The sequence below is a fragment of the Pelodiscus sinensis genome, chromosome 18, assembly GCF_049634645.1.
Source record: "Pelodiscus sinensis isolate JC-2024 chromosome 18, ASM4963464v1, whole genome shotgun sequence".
Lineage (NCBI taxonomy): Eukaryota > Metazoa > Chordata > Testudines > Trionychidae > Pelodiscus > Pelodiscus sinensis.
In genome coordinates, this window is record NC_134728.1 from 16,173,360 (window position 1) to 16,194,013 (window position 20,654).

The following is a 20,654-nucleotide window of genomic DNA, read 5'->3' on the forward strand; positions in this document are numbered from 1 at the left end:
TTTTTGAAAAAAATTTCACCTGCGACTAAACTGCTGCCACGTTCTTTTTAAATTTAATCGAAAGAACACGTAGTTTTTTTGACCGTGGAAAACCTCATTTTATGAGAAATAACGTCTTTTTTTGAAAGTGCTCTTTCTGGTTTCTGTCTAGATGATCTATTTTGAAAGAAGCTTTTTCGAAAGATTCTTCCGAAAAAGCCTCTTTCAAAAGAGGCTTGTAGTCTAGACCAGTGTTTCTTAAGACCAAGAAGCACCAAATAATAATTGTTTTTTATAAGGAACACCAAGGATTTTTTGTTGGGGGAAAAAAAAAAAAGAGGTCAGGGAAAAGTTTTTGAGCCCTGTAAGGGTGGCTATTGTGAACTCTATTGTTCTCCGCAGCACACCTCCAATAGCTTTGCAGCACATGGAACACAGTTTAAGAAACACTGGTTTAGATGTAGCCTAATATTTTTTAATGGACCAACTTCTGTTGGCAAGAGAGTCGAGCTTTCAAGCGTAAACAGAACACTTCTCAGGTCAGGGATGTAGCTATTTAGAAGAAGTCATTCACTTACACCCTCATTCCTGTGAGGTGTGGACATTGTGCCTGGGATCTGAAGGAAAAGCTAACGTCAGGTCAACTACTGATCTTTAAAACACCCACGTCTTAAGTTGCTAATATTGAATCACTCTAAACAATACACATTTCCACCTCCGTGATATTTATTAAAAACACAGTCGCTTCAATAAAGTATCAGCAGAAACTTCAGTGTTAGAATACATTTCAGCACCATGGAAACAACAAGGGATCTATTCCAGGAAATCTAAGACTAGAACTCTGTGATTTTGATCATTCCCCACCTGCACAAAATCTTTTAGCTGCCTGAATTCTATTTAACACGGTCTCTGAGGCCTGCTCTATAGTAGACCAGACAGGTCAGTTTAAGGTGCCAGTTTAAGCCGTGGCAGCATCCACGTGGCAGGAGGCTGACAGGAGCACACATACCCATCGGCTTCCTTTACTCCTTGAAGAACAAGGAGTACTGGACACTGGTGGGGGCTGCCCTCGGTGTTCGATTTAAAGGTCTACATTAGACCCACTAAATTGAATGCTAGACGATCGACCTCCAGAGCATCGATCTTCTCATTATTGTAGACATGCCCTGAGGTAGGTTGGGGCAGGAATGCTGGAATAATTTTGATAGTGGGGGGGTGCTAAGAGCCATTCAAGCAAACTGTAAACTCTGTATATAATGGAAACCACTTCAAGCTGGTGGAGCTGCAGCACCCTCTCTCCACTCCCTCATCTCTAATTCCAGCCCCTATAGATGAGAATGGAGTTTAAGTGACATTACAGCATTTGTGAGGTAAGTGGAGTTAATAACTAGACATCCTTAGAGTATGGGAAATAGACTTGAGAGGAAGAAGATTTGATGAGGAGAAATCAAGAAGCCAGAAGGAAAGCCTGCTGTGAGTTGTGACCAAACAGGAAGGGAAATGGGCTTGGAGAGATAAGAAGAAGCAATTCTATGGGCTGACTACAAAAACTGTGTTAAGAAAGCTCAGATTTCATGCAAACCCTTCCTTGACCATAATTAATTCACTGGTATCCTTGCAGCAAGAGAAGGAGCTGGAATGACATGACGATTTGGCTGGTTTTATTGCACATAAGCCCTCAGTGCTGAGAAGTGGGTTGAAAGCAGTAGGAAACGAAACACTTAGTGTGCAGACACACAGTGGTTACAAGATGGCCAGGAGCAGAGAAGTGTGAATCCATGTTGCATCATCTTGATGAGTTAAAGGACATCACACTCAAAATTTATAATGTGAGGAGTATTGCTTAGATCAGGGGTCCTCAACTTTGGAAGTCCCAGGGACCACAAAGATACTCACAGTACATGCTGAGGGCCACAATGTAAGTGGGGTTGCATATACAGGCAAATATATATGCAAATATATGCAAATAGCTTATTTCATGCTGACGGGCATGAATACAAAGATTAAGCCTTAAGTCGTGGTGCCGGACTCAAACGTGGCCAGTATGAGCCAGTCTGCACCTCTTAGACTCTGACCACAAGGCTAAGCAGCCTGGTGCTCCTGGCATCTCCTCCAAAGGGGCTAGAAATGCCGACACCCTGTCTGTTCCAGCCAGCCCATCCCACTTGCATCTTTCAATGTTCACTCACCTGGGTGATGCCTTGCCATTGTGGAATGTGTTCTCAGTGGAGACCGTGTTCAAAGGATCCCATGCACGGGCTGCATGTTGAGCCCCACATAAACCCAAACCACACCACGGGCTGCCAACGAACGGGCCGCATGCTGCATGTTAAGTAGCCCTGGATTAGATATTCCCTTTCATGTCATTGGTTAAAGATTATCAGGACCCATCCAGTCACATCTCATCCGAAAGATATTGCCCTTTTCCCTGGTGGGACACCATCTTCACAAAGAAGATACTGTGGCGCTTGTGAAGGCTTGATAGTGAAACCTGCACTAGCACAAAAATACTGTATGCTAATGCATGCTTTTCCATCAAGACAAACATTTATGCTCAACCTTACTTCAGAGCACTTCTTGTGGTGAAATCTTCTGTTAAGGGCAATGAAAGGGACTGGAATTTTTCTGACCTTTGTAACAGACACCTGCATAACAGAGTGTGGAGACACTCTCACAAAGACTGACATTTTGCTGGCTGCTTGGATGCATGACCTTGGTAATCACTAGTAGTGATTTCGCCGTATGCTGAGATTTACTGTCAACCTGGATGGTGTAGTCTGTTGATAACGTTCTTCTGCTGCATATACCTCATAGGAAAAGCAATTCAGAGGCATTCAGGGGTCAGTGATGGCCCCATACCATTTCACCATTAGAGGCAAGACAAACGCTGTTTTGTAAAACAACACAGTATGATGGGATGTTGTTGTATGGCGTTTCAGGCAACCATGGAATTCTGTGCCATGTTAGCAAATCTATTCTGCAGTAAGAGAGTAGTAAAAACACAGCGGTGAAAAGCAAGTTACTATTTTAGTTCATATTTCAATACATTAATGAAACGGTATGTAATTCAGTTTCTTCTTGAACCTTCTCTGGACAACTGTTTCCACATCTTAAATCTTTCTCCTGAGCAAGGTGAGCCTCCCTGACTGCTTCTTCCGTAGGAGTGCCCTTGTCCAATGCCTACAATACTTTGCCAATATTATCTGTATCCACTCTTATTTGTTCACTGGAAATAAAACAAATTATTTCTACTCAGGCTTGCAAGCATTTGAAAGTTTTCCATGGATACGGGGGGGGGGAGGGGGAGGGAAGGGGAAGGAGAAGGCCAACTTATGACTTTTACTGTGACCCCGTGTGTCATTCTAGGGCTGCAAAAGATGTGTAAATCTGCCCAAACTCTGCGTTTGAGAATTCCCCTGGCATGGGAGCTGTATTAGAGACCTATACAGAGGACAGTTACTAAGATGGAACCTAATCCTGGGGATTGGTTCCCAGCAGTTTGAGGAAGTCACTTTTGTACCTCCTCTTGGCTCCTACATTAAACACAGCTCATCCAGAATTATTAAGAAAGGGATAGAAAATAAGACCCAGAATATCTTACTGCCTCTGTATAAAACTATGGTACGCCCACATCTTGAATACTGTGTACAGATGTGGTCTCCTCACCTCAAAAAAAGATATTTTGGCCTTGGAAAGGGTTCAGAAAAGGGCAACTAAAATGATTAGGGGTTTGGAACGGGTCCCATGTGAGGAGAGGTTAAAGAGACTGGGACTTTTCAGTTTAGAAAAGAGGAGACTGAGGGGGGTATAGAATCATAGAATTACAGGACTGGAAGGGACCTCTAGAGGTCATCGAGTCCAGCCCCCCGCCCTCAAGGCAGGACCAAGCTCCGTCTACACCATCCCTGACAGATGTCTATCTTACCTGTTCTTAAATATCTCCAGAGAGGGAGATTCCACCACCTCCCTTGGCAATTTATTCCAATATTTGACCACCCTGACAGTTAGGAATTTTTTCCTAATGTCCAATCTAAACCTCCCCTGCTGCACTTTAAGCCCATTACTCCTTGTCCTGTCCTCAGAAACCAAGAGGAACAAATTTTCACCTTCCTCCTTGTGACACCCTTTTAGATATTTGAAAACCGCTATCATGTCCCCCCTTAATCTTCTTTTTTCCAAACTAAACAAGCCCAGTTCATGAAGCCTGGCTTCATAGGTCATGTTCTCTAAACCTTTAATCATTCTTGTCGCTCTTCTCTGTACCCTTTCCAATTTCTCCACATCTTTCTTGAAATGCGGCGCCCAGAACTGGACACAGTACTCCAGCTGAGGCCTAACTAGTGCAGAGTAGAGCGGCAGAATGACTTCACGAGTTTTGCTTACAACACACCTGTTGATACAACCTAGAATCATATTTGCTTTTTTTGCAACAGCATCACACTGTTGACTCATATTCAACTTGTGGTCCACTATGACCCCTACATCCCTTTCCGCCATGCTCCTTCCTAGACAGTCGCTTCCCATCTTGTATGTATGGAACTGATTGTTCCTTCCTAAGTGGAGCACTTTGCATTTCTCTTTATTAAACTTCATCCTGTTTACCTCTGACCATTTCTCTAACTTGCTAAGGTCATGAGTGGTGTGGAGAGGGCCGATAAAGAAAAGTTATTTATTAGTTCCCTAAATAGAAGAACTAGAGGATACCAAATGAAATTAATGGGGAGCAGGTTTAAAACTACTAAAAGAAAGTTCTTCTTCACACAGCGTGTAGTCAACCTGTGGAACTCCTTGCCAGAGGAGTCTGTGAAGGCTAGGACTATAATAGAGTTTAAAGAGAAGCTAGATAATTTCAGGGAAGTTAAGTCCATAAAAGGCTATTAACCAGGGGATAAAATGGTGTCCTTGGCCTCTGTTTGTCAGAGGCTGGAGAGAGATGGCAGGAGACAAATCGCTTGATCATTGTCTTCGGTCCACCCTCTCTGGGGCACCTGGTGCTGGCCACTGTCGGTAGACAGGAAACTGGGCTAGATGGACCTTTGGTCTGACCCAGTATGGCCATTCTTATGTTTTTATGTTCTTATGTAAACGCGTGAGCCAGAAATATTTTTTTTTAAAGTCCAAAAAACCACAACTCACTACCACCACAGTCTGCATGTGTTTTCTCATTCTCTCTCTCCCCCTCAAAAGAAAAAAAACTAGGCAATTTACATAAAACATGAAACATTTGTTACTAGTGTGTGATTGGTTCACTTAGTACACATTTCGGAGATTTATCAAACAATCTAATTATAAAGTACCTGAACTTGCATCTGGTAAATCTTAGTCCTGGGATTATTATTTTGAGATTAGGGTTGTCAATCACAGTTAATACATGTGAGTAATGCAAAAAAAATTACCGAGATAAAAATAGTTGTCATTAATCACAGTTATAATCACACTGTTAAACAATAACAGAATACCAATTAAAATGTATTATACATATTTAGGATGTTTTTCTACATTTTCAAATATATTAGTCTTAATTGCAACACAGAATACAACGTGCACAGTGCTGACCTTGCGTTACTTTTATTATAAATATTTGCACTGGAAAACAGATAAAAGAAATATTTTTAATCTCATAATTAACTCTGATTATTTTTTAATCACCTGACAGCCCTACTTGAAATGGGGCTTTTTTTTCTGCCAGGTGAAGTAGGTTCATGTAATCAACTCAAACTGCTTATTACAATCATTGCTTATTTGAGGCAGCTACCAAATCCACTGCAAAATAAATGCAAATACAGTATGTGACAGACCCAGATCAGTTGCCTGCAGTAGCCTGGTAGAAGGTAAGTATACTGGTCACTAATAAATATTTTTCTGTTTCCTGAGTGACCAGGGCAGAAGCTGCTCCAGAACAATCAGGAATGTACTAGAAGCAATTAAGTCAGGTGGATATCATAAGGCACCTAGAGCCAATAAAGAACTTGCTGGAAGCAATTAAGTGACACAGGATGATTAGAACACCTGCAGCCTATTAAGAACCTGCTGGGACTAGTTTAAAAGGCTCCCCTTAAAGGCGGGTTGCTGGTGAGGAGGTGGGAGTAAGGTGGTGCACTGTTGAAGACAGAGAGATCATGTCTGTTTGGAGAAGAAGCCCAAGGCAGGGCTAAGCAGGTGCTGCATGGTGGCCAAATGCCCCTTTGAGAGACTGAAGGCAAGACGGAGCAGTCTCTATGGCAGGCCTCACTTAAGACAATATTCTCATGGTTATTGCAGCATCTTGCATTTTGCATAATGTGTGAGAATCCAAGGGGAAATTGTTTGCTCGGGGGTGGAGCACGGAGGCACAGCACTTGGCTAGAGAGTTTGAGCAGTTAAATACTAGAGCTGACTGAGGAGCCCAAAGGGTTGCTGTTAACACCAGGGAGACTACACAGGGATACATGCAGCTCACAGAAACACAGCCGGCCTCCCAATTTTCCATGCCCTCAGCCCTGCACTCCACAAGCCACAGCCACTTATCCTGCATCTCAGCCCCCTACTGCATGGTCTCTGGAAAGCAGCTGCTCAGACTGACTACGTCCCTCAGCAGTTATTTATAAAAGAAATCATAATTATTTACTACTTTAGTAATCCCGAGTGCTAAGCAGTGGAGAACACTTCCTGGCTGCCAGACACACTTAGTAACCCTGGAGGGAGCTCTGGTCCTCATCTACCTCAACCTTCTCATCTGCCATTTTATCCTCTGGCTTAGGCCCTCTGCCTACGGCCTCTGTGTCCTCCAAAGTATCCACATGGTTCTTAGTGTAGAGGTGGGGTCACTGCCGCGATAACGTCCAGCTCTTTATAGAAATGTCAGGTCTTCAGTGAAGCACTGGAGCATTGTTTTGTTTCATGGGCCTGATGACAAGCTTGTCTCAGGTCTTTAATCTTCGCTTTGCACTGCGTGTCCTGTCACACCCCTTTTCACACACGAATCGAAAAGTGTGTCCGTACATGTCCCAGTTCCTATGGGTCACTTGCAGATGGGACTGGATAGACTCCTCTCCCCATACACAGATCAGATCTGACAGCTGCATGGTGGTCCAGATGGGAGAGCGTTTGGTATGATGACCAGGCACAGGCACCTGGGAAGATGGCATAAAACCACTGCACATTGAGCCAACCCACGGGGAGCGGGAAGAGGTCCAGGTGTTCAGGCTGCATAGGCCACCATGACTTCTAAGGTCAGCCTTGTATGTTGCACCTCAAACATTACATCAACTGCCTCAAACACCACGTGGATGAAACCAGTCACTATCCTCTCCAATGAACTCACACAGAAAAGCCAGCAGGAAATACGATTTAAATTTTGCTAGACTTGCAAAGGGGAGGGGCAGGTAGCTGGTCACCTGGCTGTATGGCAGCAGAGTTTACACTGCTGACCAGAGCATCTGATTGAGAATTATGGGGAACTTCCTGGATGCCAGAATCAGAGACAAAACACCTGGAGGTGACTAAATTGCATGTTTGTCGACAACGCAGGGTAGTGGGAGTCTCTTGTGGAACTGTACATTTGTCAGTGAAAATGCCCTTTTTTCCCCTGACGGAAGTCGCATTGCAGTTTGAACACTCACACAGCTCTGTCACCAAAAGGCACTTTTCCTCAACAAAGCTTGCAAGTATAGACAAAAGCCTCAATCTCTTCCAACACTAGTCCTTGTTTCCAAGGTGGTGTATGAGCCATGCCAGGCTATTTTTAATCTGTTTAGTTGAGAGATGAGTGGCTCTGTTACATCAGTAAAATAGCTGCTAAGTCAGGATAAACAAATTAATTCTCACCATTTTATCCCCTCCTCCCCCCATGATGAAAGGATGACATTGCTGTTGAAGACCTGAAAATAACTTATTGTTTTAACCATCACAAAGTCATCAATACAGCTCTAAGAAATGCACCAGTGGAAGATACTGTACCTCACCTCAATACATTTGTGGAGGCAGAAAAGCAAAGTGTGTCCTTGACATGTCCTACCCAAACTTAGCCTAACTGAAGGTTGCATTGGAAATTGCTAAATTTTCAAGGCTTCCGAAGGGGCAGAGGTTTTACAGTTGCACTTGGCTTGGCATGCTGCATCCTGTGCTACGATAGCACAACAACAGTGAATCTCCTATTGACAGCATGACACTGAATATATAAGAAGTCAGCCAACACCATGTGGATCCAACAGAAGAATCTTGCCTTCAACTTCTTAATAAAAATGTCCTTGTATTCCTAACCTACAAGATGATCACACAATGCTGATTAAGCAAATGTGAATACGAGGCAGAAAATCTAGAAAAACTACTTCAGTAATACTATCTGTGAAGTGTAAATATTAGCTACAAATTAATATACTGGAAACAAGTGACTGTTCTATTACTGGACCTATTTAGGTGAAACAATATATAGTATTACATTTTGTTTTAGTAGACTCACCCTATCTCCCGCCCCCAAAGATTTGCAATCTATAGCAATGAACTATTTCTTAGCTTGGGTGCTTGACTGAAGTTTAGCTCAATTATCCAAATCTGCAAAATTAGGCTTGACAATTTAAGAGAACAGTTATTCTTTTTCCTTTCAGGATTTCTAGTTTTTCCTCATTCTGGGTGAGATGGAATTACCATGAGATCAGCCTCTCTAGCTTTGTTTTTTACAACTCTGATTCCAATTCCTGGCCCACATTCAGAAGAACAACAAACAAACAAACAAACAAACAAAAAAACTACCAGAGATTTTTTTTAAAGGAGGAAAGGAAGAGGGGGAATATTAATTCAATATATTAATTTTCCAAAAGTGGCCATCTTTAGAGGAAATTTCAGAGAATGGTTTTCATTTTATTTCAACCAATTACTCACCACCATAATATATCACTTAGACCAGTGGTTCTCAAACTGTGGATGTGGACCCCAAAGTGAGTCATGATGACTTCATTTTAATGGGGTTCCCTGGGCTGGCATTAAGCTTGCTGGGGCCTGGAACCTAAGCCTAAACTTCATCATGCAGTGTTGAAACCAAAGCCCAGAGCCCCATTGCCCGGGGGGTGAAGCCAAAGCCCAAGGACTAGGTTACAGGCACCCAATGTGAGATTGAAGTGCTTAGACTCTGGGTCCCATTACATGGCTCAGAGGTTAAGGCTTCATTCCACTCTTTTGCTGTCAGAAGGGGTTCACGATGCAATGAAGTTTGAGAACTTCCAGCTTGGACTAAGAGCTCAGAAGGGTTCTGAAAAGGATTAGCCGTTAATATGGATAATAACGCCATCCATGTTTACATTAGGAAGGATAAGAATACTTTATAAATGTCTAAACCAAGGGTGGCCAATAAGTAGCCAGGCCCCTACTGATACCCGCAGCGCCCGGGCTCCACGTGGCGCTTGACCCTAGCCAAGCCCTGCAGCTGCGCTCAGCTGGGGCCAAGCATCACATAGAGTCCGGCTGCCGTGGCGCTTAGCAGGAGCCAGGCATCCTGTGGGCTCCTCACAGTCCTCCCGCCGAGCAGAGAAGCGCTCTGCACTCAGCTGGTGGCTGGGAGGCAGCAGCAGGGCATGGTGGGGGGAGGCAGGCTGGGGTGAAGAGGGCAGTGGGGGTGGGTCTAGTGCTGGGAGGCTCTAAAAGGTGGGTGGGCTGACACTGAGGGGCACTGTGATATCCAGGATGGGGAGCTGGCACTGGGGGGCTCTGGGAGTGGGGCTAATAGTGAGGAGGTTAGGGGGCAGGGCTGGCACTGGAGACAAGGCTAATATTGGGGACTAGGGGCTGGCATGGGGGAACACGAGTGGATTGGGTGCAGTGGGGCTCTGGAAACAGGAGACTGGCACTGAGGCATTTGGGATGGGAGGCTGGCACTAGGGGACTTTGAAGGCAAGAGGCTGGCACTGGGGGGGGGGGTGCAGAGGTCTCTGGGGTCAGTAGCTGGCTCTGGGCGGTAGTGCAGGGGTAAGGGGCTCTAGAGTTTAGGGCTGGCTCTGGAGGCCGGGGCTTTTGATACCGTGAACCGGTATAATTTTATTTGCATGTTGGAATATTCATTATTTGCACAATGAATATACAAATAAAGCATTACTAGTCCGCCAAAAGTTTGTGAATGGGTTTACTGATTCCCGGTATAAAAAAGGTTGGTAACCACTGCTTTAGACAGCATGCTCTCTGAGACAGGACAGTAGACTAGATATGCCACTGGTCTGATCTAGTATGCCAGTTCCTGGGTCCCTATCGGGCTAATTTCTCTAGTTTTGTAAATCTCAAAAAACAGGTCAGAAGTCAGGATTAAAGCATTTTACAACCCCAGGAAGCAGAGATCTTTTGAAACTCTAGGCCAATATTTGTTTCTCCCTAACAAACCAGGCAGTTTGGTTTAAAACAACATATGACACTTTCTAAATTATTCTCGAAGTGTAAACATCAATTAATAAATGGAAAACCATGAGCCAGCCACAATATTTTGGAATTCAATTTATGACAAACACTTCCAAATAAACTACTCCAGTTGCTGATAAATAATGGGAAGCTAATAAGAATGGAAAACATGTGCCTACAGGATGCAGCCATCTTTTCTGTACCAATTTACACCACTGATGGTTTACAAGTAAGGCAATCAAGGAATATAATGCAGAAACTTCTCTCCTTTCAGTTATTTAGAAAAGAAATCAGAATTATTTACTACTTTAAAAATCCCAAGTGCTAAATTTAGTCAGAACTGAACACAATAACACCTTAACTAGAAAAAGAAGTAAATCGCCATACCCTCAAGCTATGTAATATCAGTAAGTAAAAAATTAAGACGACGCTCAAGAACAGGGCTGAGGAAAATATGGTCTGCGGGCAGCTCCTGCCTGAAAAAGCCTCAGCCAGTTCCCTGTGTGCCCTGCCCCCACTCAGCACTCAGTAAAGCCGGCTGTGGGGCCATATGGGCATCTCTGAATGCTGAGAACTAGGGGAGAAGGCAAGAACCTTTTATGATGCCCCCATCCCCAGTAACTTCCATTGTGGCCAATAGCAACTTCCTGTTTATAAGACAGGCCGTATGTGAAGTGCCCCTCCTCCCTCATCCTCTGGGCTCACAGAGTTTACAGCAGCAAACATGCCCCTTCAGCTGCTCTGAGTACATACACGTGGAAGGCCGGGACCCTGGCTCAGGAACCTGCTGGGCTGCTGGCTGGGAGCTGCCCAGGTAAGCATCTCCCAGCCAGCGCCTGCTTCTGGCACCTGAGCCTGTCCCTCCCCCAACCCTCTGTCCTCCTCCTGAATCCCTACCCCATGTACCCCATACACCTTCCCAAACCCTGCATCCCCTCCTACACCCTTCCCAGACCTTGCACCCCACTCTGCTGTCCCTGGTCACAACCCAAATCCCTCCACCCCCTCCTGCCCCAGATTACCACCCCCTCCCAGATCCTATGCTCCCTCCTCCTATACCTCTCCCCCCAGGCCAGAAGCCTCTCATGTGCCCATACTCCTCCCAGACCCTGTACCCCACTCCCCTGACCCAGATCACAATCTCCTCCTTCACCCAAATTCCCTCCCAAATCCCACACCCTAATCCCTTATCCCAAGCTCCTTTCTGCACCCATCCTCCATCCCAGACCCCTGCATCTCCTCCATTAATATAATGGAAGAGTACAGCCCTTGACCACTTACTAAATTCTTGAAGTCACCCCCCCCCATAAAAAATTATTTCCCACCCTTGCTCAAGATGGTGGTCTATGGACTGTGTTAGCATTAATGTTGAGTGGTGGCAACATTAATGATGACAAGCACAACTAACAATCATACCACTGAATTTTTCACACTCTGCAGTAAGCGCTCGTGTTGTTCTGCTATGGCCAAAGCAGCTGAGTGAACCTTCTGATAAATCGCTTCCCCATCTCTTGTCTGAAAGATGAATAGTCCTTCCCCAGTGTCACACATCCTGCCAAAGCAAGAACAGAAATGATCCAAATGTGAGATTTTCATTTCTTCAGGGTGATTTGTAAAGTATGTGTTTGGCAGTACTGCTGTAAAAAAAGTGTTATCAAAGCAAAAGGTAATAAAAATAACAAACGACTGTTTCCAATACAGCACATGGATTTAGATACAATTTTATACGCATATATACAAACCACTGGAATAGGATATAACAATTGCTCATCGTTATTAGAAACATACAAGCTAGATTCTATAACTCATATTTGTGGAGCAGTATTTACTTATGCACCTAATTGCCTTTCAATATAAATATTACAGAATCAGATCCTTTGTGTATTCCAATATCAAACTACCTATGCTTGAAAGGGTTTGATTCAGCTGTGAAACACAGCTTCTGTCTAGAATCTAAATTATTGAACTAAATTATTGTGTTTATCGGTTTAGATTTATTAAAGACGATGTTAGAAATAGGAAAGTGTTGTTTAGAGGAAGCCACGTGTCTGCTTCTGACCACAATAGATACTAAGAGGAGAAATGTTACCTCCACATGCACTGGTGGGTTTGAACTTTAATTGAGGAGACCAATATGAAAATTTAATGAAAAAGTAAGTAATTAGGCTTATATTATTTGCACCACTATAAGAGAGCACAACATTTCCTCTGGGACTTGTGTGAAGTTACCAAACCATTTCTCTTCAGATTTTTGCTCTTTCAGGTCTGCAAATGAAATATCCACCATAGTATAAAACATAAGGTTCTAACAGGAACTAAAATGGCATTTTAACACTAACACCGACTTGCAACTGCATCGCAGATCCTGATTCCACTAAGTAGTTCTCCCTAATTGCACAGAATTTCAGAAAAGTTTTGGGAGCAGTTTGCTTCAACTTAAAATACTTGTACTAGTAGATCCATTAGTAACTCATAATTACATCTTCATGTCTTATTGTTAAGGAAGAAGTTATCAGTACAATAGCAAATATATCCTCTTTATCAGGGCTCTCTTATGGGGAGATGGAATTTTATATTCTAATGTCTTTTCCATTTCTAATTTCTATGTTTTATTATGACACTTCTCTTTTAACCCTTTATTTTCCCCTAATTATATAAGTTGCTATATCAGCATCACTTTCTAAATCATTCAACTATTTAGCTTGGTAAGAGAATCTGTAAGTTCAGCCTCAGAAGTGCTGGAGCTCATTAAAACTTAGGTAGAGTCCCTCCAAAACACAGAGTTTCAGCTGAATTCCTTCAAAATTCATTTGTCGAAAAAATTATACAGCCTTTCAACATTCGTTTTCATTTGCTGTAGGGAATGGCTTGATATTGAAAAGCTCTGAAATTTAAGATTCACTTCTTTTGGGGATAGACTCACATATAACTCTTAATTCAACATAGTGCCCAAGTGTCAATCTTTATGTTGTACAAATTACTGGCAGAGTATGATATTCATCTCCATCTTTAAAATCTGTCCAGCCAATTCTCTGTGCTTTTGTACAACATTTATTAAAAATAACTACACAGTAAAAACTAGAATCAGTATGAAAAATGTGTGCTTTTTTAAGCTGTAGCTTAAAACTATCCATATCAAAAGGATGAACTACGAACTGTTTTCTGCACAATGTGTGGAACACTCTCTGTAAGGTTCTTCGTGACCTGTACACACTCGTTCACTTCAGTATGAGGTGGGGAAGCTCATAAGTACCACATACAATTAACCCCTCTGCCCTTATGAAAACAGCTTATAGCATAATAGCAAACCAAACTCACCTCCCTGCTTCAAATGTAAACCAAGTCGGGTCTCGTCCATACCGTCGGAGGGCACTTAATGGCCAAGAGATGAGTTTTACTCTGGGATTTTGGATATCCCAAAGACAGATATGCTCAAATGTTATCTGCAAGGTGCATTCCCCATGCACATCTAAATTGGGGGATGGCATCAAATATACATTGAATCTTTCTGGAAGAAAAACAAAAGGTTGATCTAAAGTCTCTAAGTTATATGTTGAAGACATTATAGGGTTTTACTTTTTTCTTGTATTCAGAATTACCAAGATGTATGGCCACTTTTAGCAATTACTCCAAGGATAAAAATTCGCTTCCCTCAATTGATTGCATCTGTTTATAAAATGTATAGGCAGTTTACTGCCTGTAACAAGTGTAGTTATTCAGGACAGCGATACAGTAAACTCAGGATTGACTGACGTGGCGTCCTGACAGGTCTCCTGCTCCGTCAGTGATGATAAACATTTGGCTGCATGCATTTTCGTATGTTCCCTCAGCAGACTGCGCCAGCTCTGCGCAAGTAGCAATAAGCAACTCATGGGCAGGATATCATTCACTAGAATGGCCTGCAGCTCCCATTGGCCAAGAATAGCGATCCACAGCTAAGGGGAGCCGAAGTGCAGGCAAAAAAAAGTATCTGGTGGCCTGCCACTGGCTAACCCTGGTCAACCATGTCCAGCCCGCAGACTTCTTGTTGCCCATTCCTGGCCTATATAGTGAAGCCATTTAAACACCATAAGAACAGTACATTGCAGTGGTATCTTAAAGTTAATGAAATGTTATCAGCATGACCACCTTATAAAGCAAATGAGGATTCAAGCTCTTTGGGGCAAGTGTGTATTTTACTGCATATTATGTAGGAAGGGCCTAATAGCATCATAGATTCCAAGGCCAAAGGGGATCACTATGATCTTCTAGTCTGCACTCCTGCATAACAGTCTGAAAAATGTCCCCAAAATAATTCCTAGGGGAGATCTTTTTGAAAAAAAAAAAAAAGTCCCATCTGGATTTAAAAATCAGTAGTGATGGAGAATCCACCATGAAACTTGTTACATTGTGCCAGTGGTTAATTTCTCTCATTATTAAGAAAAAAAACACACCCCACACATTTTTTTTTCAGTCTGAATTTGTCTAGCTTTGACCTCCAAACACCAAAGGAGAAAGTTCAAGCTGTCAAGATTCAACATGTGGGGTTGAGAGGGTAAGAAACCATAGAGAAGCCACATAGTGGAATTTAACAGCTCTCTGAATGCCACACAACTACACTCTCCAGCGACCTGGGAGGTGAGGTCTGGTATAGCCTGGAGCAGTGTTCCCTGTAAGCTGAGCACTTGGGCAGTTACTCAGGAGAGATTCAAATGTTGCCTAGCTGATTAGCAGAGCACCCACAGCTGGTAGCATGCATTTCTATTGGGGGTGTACATTCATACATGCCTCGGTGCACATAACATTTATTCTGAGAATGGATGGAAAAAAAATAGAGGGAATATTGGCCTGGGAAGTGTCTGGGACATGGCTGATGGATCCAGACCTACACAAGTTCACTGACAACAAGTTCACTGCTTAAATTTGACACTTTATGTATGGGTCTCAACAAAGATGCTAATTATCTCACCCATTACAAAGATAGCTTCCCCAATTATTACCCCTAATGTAATTACCTCACAGACACTATCTTCCCTCCTCACCCCCCACCTCTGTTCTAAAATTTGATTTGTCAATTATATGTGTTCACTTTTTTTGATTGTATCACTTTGGTATATATGGTCGTGCCAATTTTCTTCCACAAATTGATCTGAGGAAGTGGGTCTGACCCACAAAAGCTCATCACCTAATAAACCATCTTGTTAGTCTTTAAAGTGCTACATAGTTCTGCCTTTTGTTTTAGCTAGACCAGACTAACACAGCTGCATCTCTATCACTGACAACACTAGCTACCTATGGCTTTCAGGGGGAGCTGTGAAACTCTCCAATGCACTAGCCCTAGTTAAAAACAACAAATGGTCTGATAGCACTTTATAGACTAACAAAACAGGTAGATGGCATCACGAGCTTTCGTGGACATCGCCCACTTCTTCAGATGACTCCAGTCATCTGAAGAAGTGGGCTGTGCCCATGAAAGCTCGTGATACCATCTACCTGTTTTGTTAGTCTATAAAGTGCTACCAGACCATTTGTTGTTTTTTTCTGTAACAGACTAACTCGGATATCCCCTGTAGCCCCAGTTAGGATTGCAAAGAAGATTCAGCATTCTCTACCCAAATAGGCTTTTTATTAGGAGAGATCAAAGCCTATTTATTCAGACCTTACATTCAGAATATGTATGTTATTGTGAAGAACTATAGTAATGAACTTCTCTTCTAATAATTATGGTTGAATTATAAAAAGTCACAAGAATAGTTTAAATGCAATGCAAGTCTGCATTTAATAAGTCTCTAATGTATGTTCAACATTGCTTAAAAGTCTATATAAATGCAATTTGGAAAGAGGATTCCTTCAGTCTACTTCTCATACACATGGAATTATCCAGAGCTCCTCAGTTGCTTGTCAAACTGGTCTCTTCTCATTCACCACCTTTTTTATTCATTTGACTTGGTGCATATATTTTGGACTGAATGAAAATGAGTAACAATCAGAATCGATAGAGGAAAGTTGCAAGTAAATCAATATGTTTAATTAACATGTTAAAAAATACAATCAATATATAAACATTAATAAATATTCAATTTCAAGCAAGGATTGTATTTTAGAGGTTTAGAATCTGATTCTCCACCCTGTTACATATGTGCTGTGATGATATAATTCTGTTTAAGTCAGTGGAATTGCACTTAGACAATCGAATGAAACAGATTTAGATTTTTAACTCTGAAATCTGATTTTTTAAAAGACGGGAAAAAATCCTGCTAAAAGGAATTCCAGATTTTCTTCAGGTGAAAGGACAATCTAAGCCAGTGGTCACCAACCAGTAGATCGGGATCTACCAGTAGATCTTGGAGCCTCTGGCATGTGATCCTGACTGGTTTGGATGGGAAGCTATCAAGCTGGCACGTCAGCTGCCCCTTCCCCCACTGTCATGCTGCTCCTGTCCACTGCCTTGGAGCTGCCCCCCTCCCCCCCCGGGAGCCTCTTGCTTGTTGTGCAGGGTGTGGGAGGGAGAAGAGGGGGGCGCTGATGTCAGGGTGTCTCTTCTCCCCTATCTCCACACAGAGAGAAGGGGATGGAGGGAGCTTGGCAATGCAAATCTCTGTCACTCTCACAAACACACACGGTCCTTCGCTCTCATCTCCCAACCCAACACATACGTGGGTGGTGGTTGTTACTTCTTTTACTGCTTGCAGAGTGGGTTATTTTGGGGTTTTGACTGGTCTGTGCATTTCATCATTTTCATTTCTCTCTTACACTTAAATTTAATTCTTTGACTAGCGAGTTCTAAAATGCTGAACCTGTCATAGCTGGAGTCATTATCCTGATGATAATTGCTGCTCCTGGAAGTGGTTGGCATGTTCCTGTAGCCCCTGAGAAAGGCAGAGCAGGGGTTCTCCACATGCCGTCCTTGCTTGCAGATACCACTCCTGCAGCTCCCATTGATCAGTAACAGGGAACCATGGCCAATAGAAGTTGTGAGGTCAGTGCCGGTAGATGAGGGGCAGCACATTGAGCACATTGCTGTACATGCCACCTGCTTTCAGGAGCGGTGCAGGGCCCGGGCAGGAGTAAGCCTGCCTTAACCCCACTGCTCCACCGCCTGGAAGCCATCTCAAATGGTGCCCAGTCAAAGCCTGCTTCCTGAACCTTGAACCTCCTCCTGCCTCAGACATGAGTCCCCTGCACCCAAACTCCTTCCTAGAGTTTGCCCCCTGAACCCCACTCCTAGACTCCAATCCACTGCCCTGGGCTAAGCCCGGAGCCCCTCCCACACGCCGAACCCCTTGACACAAGAGCCTGCCCCCAACCCCTTACCCCAGCCTGATGAAAGTGACGGAAGATGGGGGAGTAAAGCAGATGGAGTGAGCAGTGTGAGGCCTTGGAGAAGGGGTGGAGCAGGTGCAGGGCCTCAAAGAACAGGCGGGAAGGAAACAGGACAGGAATATTTGGGTTTGAGGTAGATCTTACATTGCACTTAAATCCAAAAAGTGATCTTGTGGTTAAAAAGATTGGAGACCACTGATCTAAGCTTTTAAAATTAACTCTTTTAGGTTCATCTGACTATGAGTAAGTTTGGCCAGTATACAGATATGAGTGGAAATAAGCTAATAATTAGGGCTGCTTGAAAGGAGGAGAAATTCCAGCCTATGCTCCTCAAGGAGGAGTGTATTTTCAAAGTGTTTGGGTATATGCATGTGCCCGCACAAAAGGAATTCACAACTATATTTTCCATGCAGTTAGTGAAATTGAGTGCAGTAATTAAATCATGGAAATCCCCTGTGAGCATACAATTAACTGATTTCCATTTGCACATAAAATCCTTGAGCTCAGATTATGTATGCAATTATTATTTATTATTTTTGTTGCAGGAGTTATTTCAATTTCTGCCTAGGAGCCACAGTCATGGACTGAGACCTTATCTGGGTTGGGACTTTCTTAATGCAGAACCAAAATGCATTCTCTGCCCCCAAAAGAGTTTACAAAGCACCTAATTTGCCTGAAAAATCTAACCAGAATGTTTCTAAAATCTAGATCAGTGTGGGTATGTCTACACTAGAAAGTTAGTTCGAACTAACGGACGTTAGTTCGAACTAACTTTCCTATGCGCTACACTAGCGCTCCGCTAGTTCGAATTTGAATCGAACTAGCGGAGCGCTTAGTTCGAACTAGGTAAACCTCATTTTACGAGGACTAACGCCTAGTTCGAACTAGCTAGTTCGAACTAAGGGCTGTGTAGCCCTTTAGTTCGAACTAGTGGGAGGCTAGCCCTCCCCAGGTTTCCCTGGTGGCCACTCTGGCCAACACCAGGGAAACTCTATGCCCCCCTCCCGGCCCCGGACCCCTTAAAGGGGCACGGGCTGGCTACGGTGCCCGTGCCAGGTGCAAGCCTGCCAGCACCCAGCTAGCAGACCCTGCACCTGGCACGGCACAGAGCCACCCACCCGATGCCCCCCAGCCCACCCCCTCTTGCCGGGACCAGGCTGGCGGCTCCCAGGAGCTTGCCCTGGACCGCAAGAGGCGGGCACCTTCCTGGGCTAGTGCGGACATCGTGGACCTCGTCCACGATCTCCGCACTAGGCACAGGAAAGTGGCCGTCTAGGGCAGGAGAGCTGCCAGCCTGGCCACCCAGGACCAGGTGTGCATGAAAATCAAGGGGGTCCACTGAGACCCCCGACACTGAGCCCTGAGCTTACAATGGCCGTCCTGGGTCAGACCAAAGGTCCATCTAGCCCAGTAGCCTGTCTGCCCACAGCGGCCAACCCTAGGGACCCTGGAGGGGATGGACCGAAGACAATGACCAAGCCATTTGTCTCGTGCCATCCCTCTCCAGCCTTCCACAAACTTTGGGCAGGGACACCACTCCTACCCTCTGGCTAATAGGACTCCATGGACCCAACCTCCATGACTTGATCTCACTTCCCTTTAAACTCTGTTCTAGTTGTAGCCTTCACAGCCTCCTGCAGCAAGGAGTTCCACAGGTTAACTATTTGCTTTGTCAAGAAGAACAACTTTCTCTTACTAGTTTCAAGCCTGCTACCCATTCCTTTCCTTTGGTGTCCTCTAGTCCTTCTTTATGGGATCTCAGGAAGAACTTTTCTGAATGCACCCTCTCCACCCAACCCCTGCTTTTACAGACCTCTATCCTGTCCCCCCTCCGTCTCCTCTTTTCTAAGCTGAACAGTCCCAGTCTCTGTAGCCTCTCTTCATCTGGGACCTGTTCCCAACCCCTGATCATGTTAGTTGCCCTCCCCTCTCCCAGCCTTTCTCTTCCCCTCTCCCACCTCCTTTTCCCAGTCTCCCCCAGTTTTTTTCAATAAAGACAGAGTCAATGTTGGAAGAAACGTTATCTTTATTTTGTACATCAAGAAGAAGGGGGGCTAGGGAAGGGCGAGTGGAAGGAGGTGAGGGAGGAATGGGGTACGAGCCCCCGATGGGGAGGACTGGGCTGGCTCTGCGGGCTTCTGGGGGTGGAAGCTCTCCTGCAGCCCCCCAATTACTCCCTCTCCCCAGATGGCAGCCTGCGGCAAGTGCAGCCGGGCTGATGGCCGAGTGGTGTGATGTGCCCAGTGTGGGCACTCAGGGCACTCCAAGCCAGAACTTCTTTGCAAGCGGGGCACCCCTTAGAACTGTGTGTCCGGGGTGGGGGTCGGGACCCTTTAAGCGCAGCCCTCGGCTAGCCTGAGACAGTATCTCCATGCTCTAAGTCCTCCTTTTATGCCCTGCCGGCACTGCTTCCGGCCATCCTTAAGCCCTGTTCAGAGTCCACTCAATGTGGACTTACTAGTTCGAACTAGCAAAACGCTAGTTCGAACTAGTTTTTAGTTCTAGATGCGTTAGTTCGAACTAGCTTAGTTCGAATTAACTAATTCGAACTAAGTTAGTTCGAACTAGCGCTGTAGTGTAGACGTACCCTGTCAGAGTAGCAGAACAGATTAATGCTAATAAAAATCAGGAACAGTGTGGAGGGTGGGGGACTTGGGAGGGCACCAGGTTGTAAAAGCTTGAGTATGTTTCTGATTTCTATGTGCATGGCCCAAACATTTCAGTAATTGAACCACGCACTCAGGGTAGGAATTATATTCTAAAATGCTGTACACACTAAGTTCAATATTTGTATACATACCATTTTGCTCCCTTTCTACCCCAGTTGCCAACAAGTCAGGCTCTCCAAGGCTTATGTCATTAATTCGCGTTCCTAGGCATTCCATCTGCAGCACTTTGCACCACTCATCTGCCTCGAGTTCTGTATAAATGCCCAGAAAATCTGTGTGTAGGTACAATAGATTTATAGTTCACAATTAACATTCCAGTGTTTTTTAATATACTGTGCCAGCTTA

General features: G+C 44.1%; 1 protein-coding gene across 2 annotated transcripts in view; it reads right to left on the reverse strand.

The window, feature by feature from the left end:
• DOK5 (docking protein 5) overlaps positions 1-20,654 on the reverse strand; it is a 107,323-nt gene that overhangs the window by 13,222 nt on the left and 73,447 nt on the right. Inside the window, exons 4-6 of one of the 2 annotated variants that reach the window (XM_014579313.3) lie at positions 20,441-20,581; positions 13,657-13,846; positions 11,755-11,890 (exon numbers count right to left, since the gene is read on the reverse strand). In XM_014579313.3, the coding sequence (XP_014434799.2) occupies positions 11,755-11,890; positions 13,657-13,846; positions 20,441-20,581 (467 nt within the window). The remainder of the gene's footprint in view (positions 1-11,754; positions 11,891-13,656; positions 13,847-20,440; positions 20,582-20,654) is intronic. The other variant, XM_006134664.4, reaches the window with a different exon arrangement.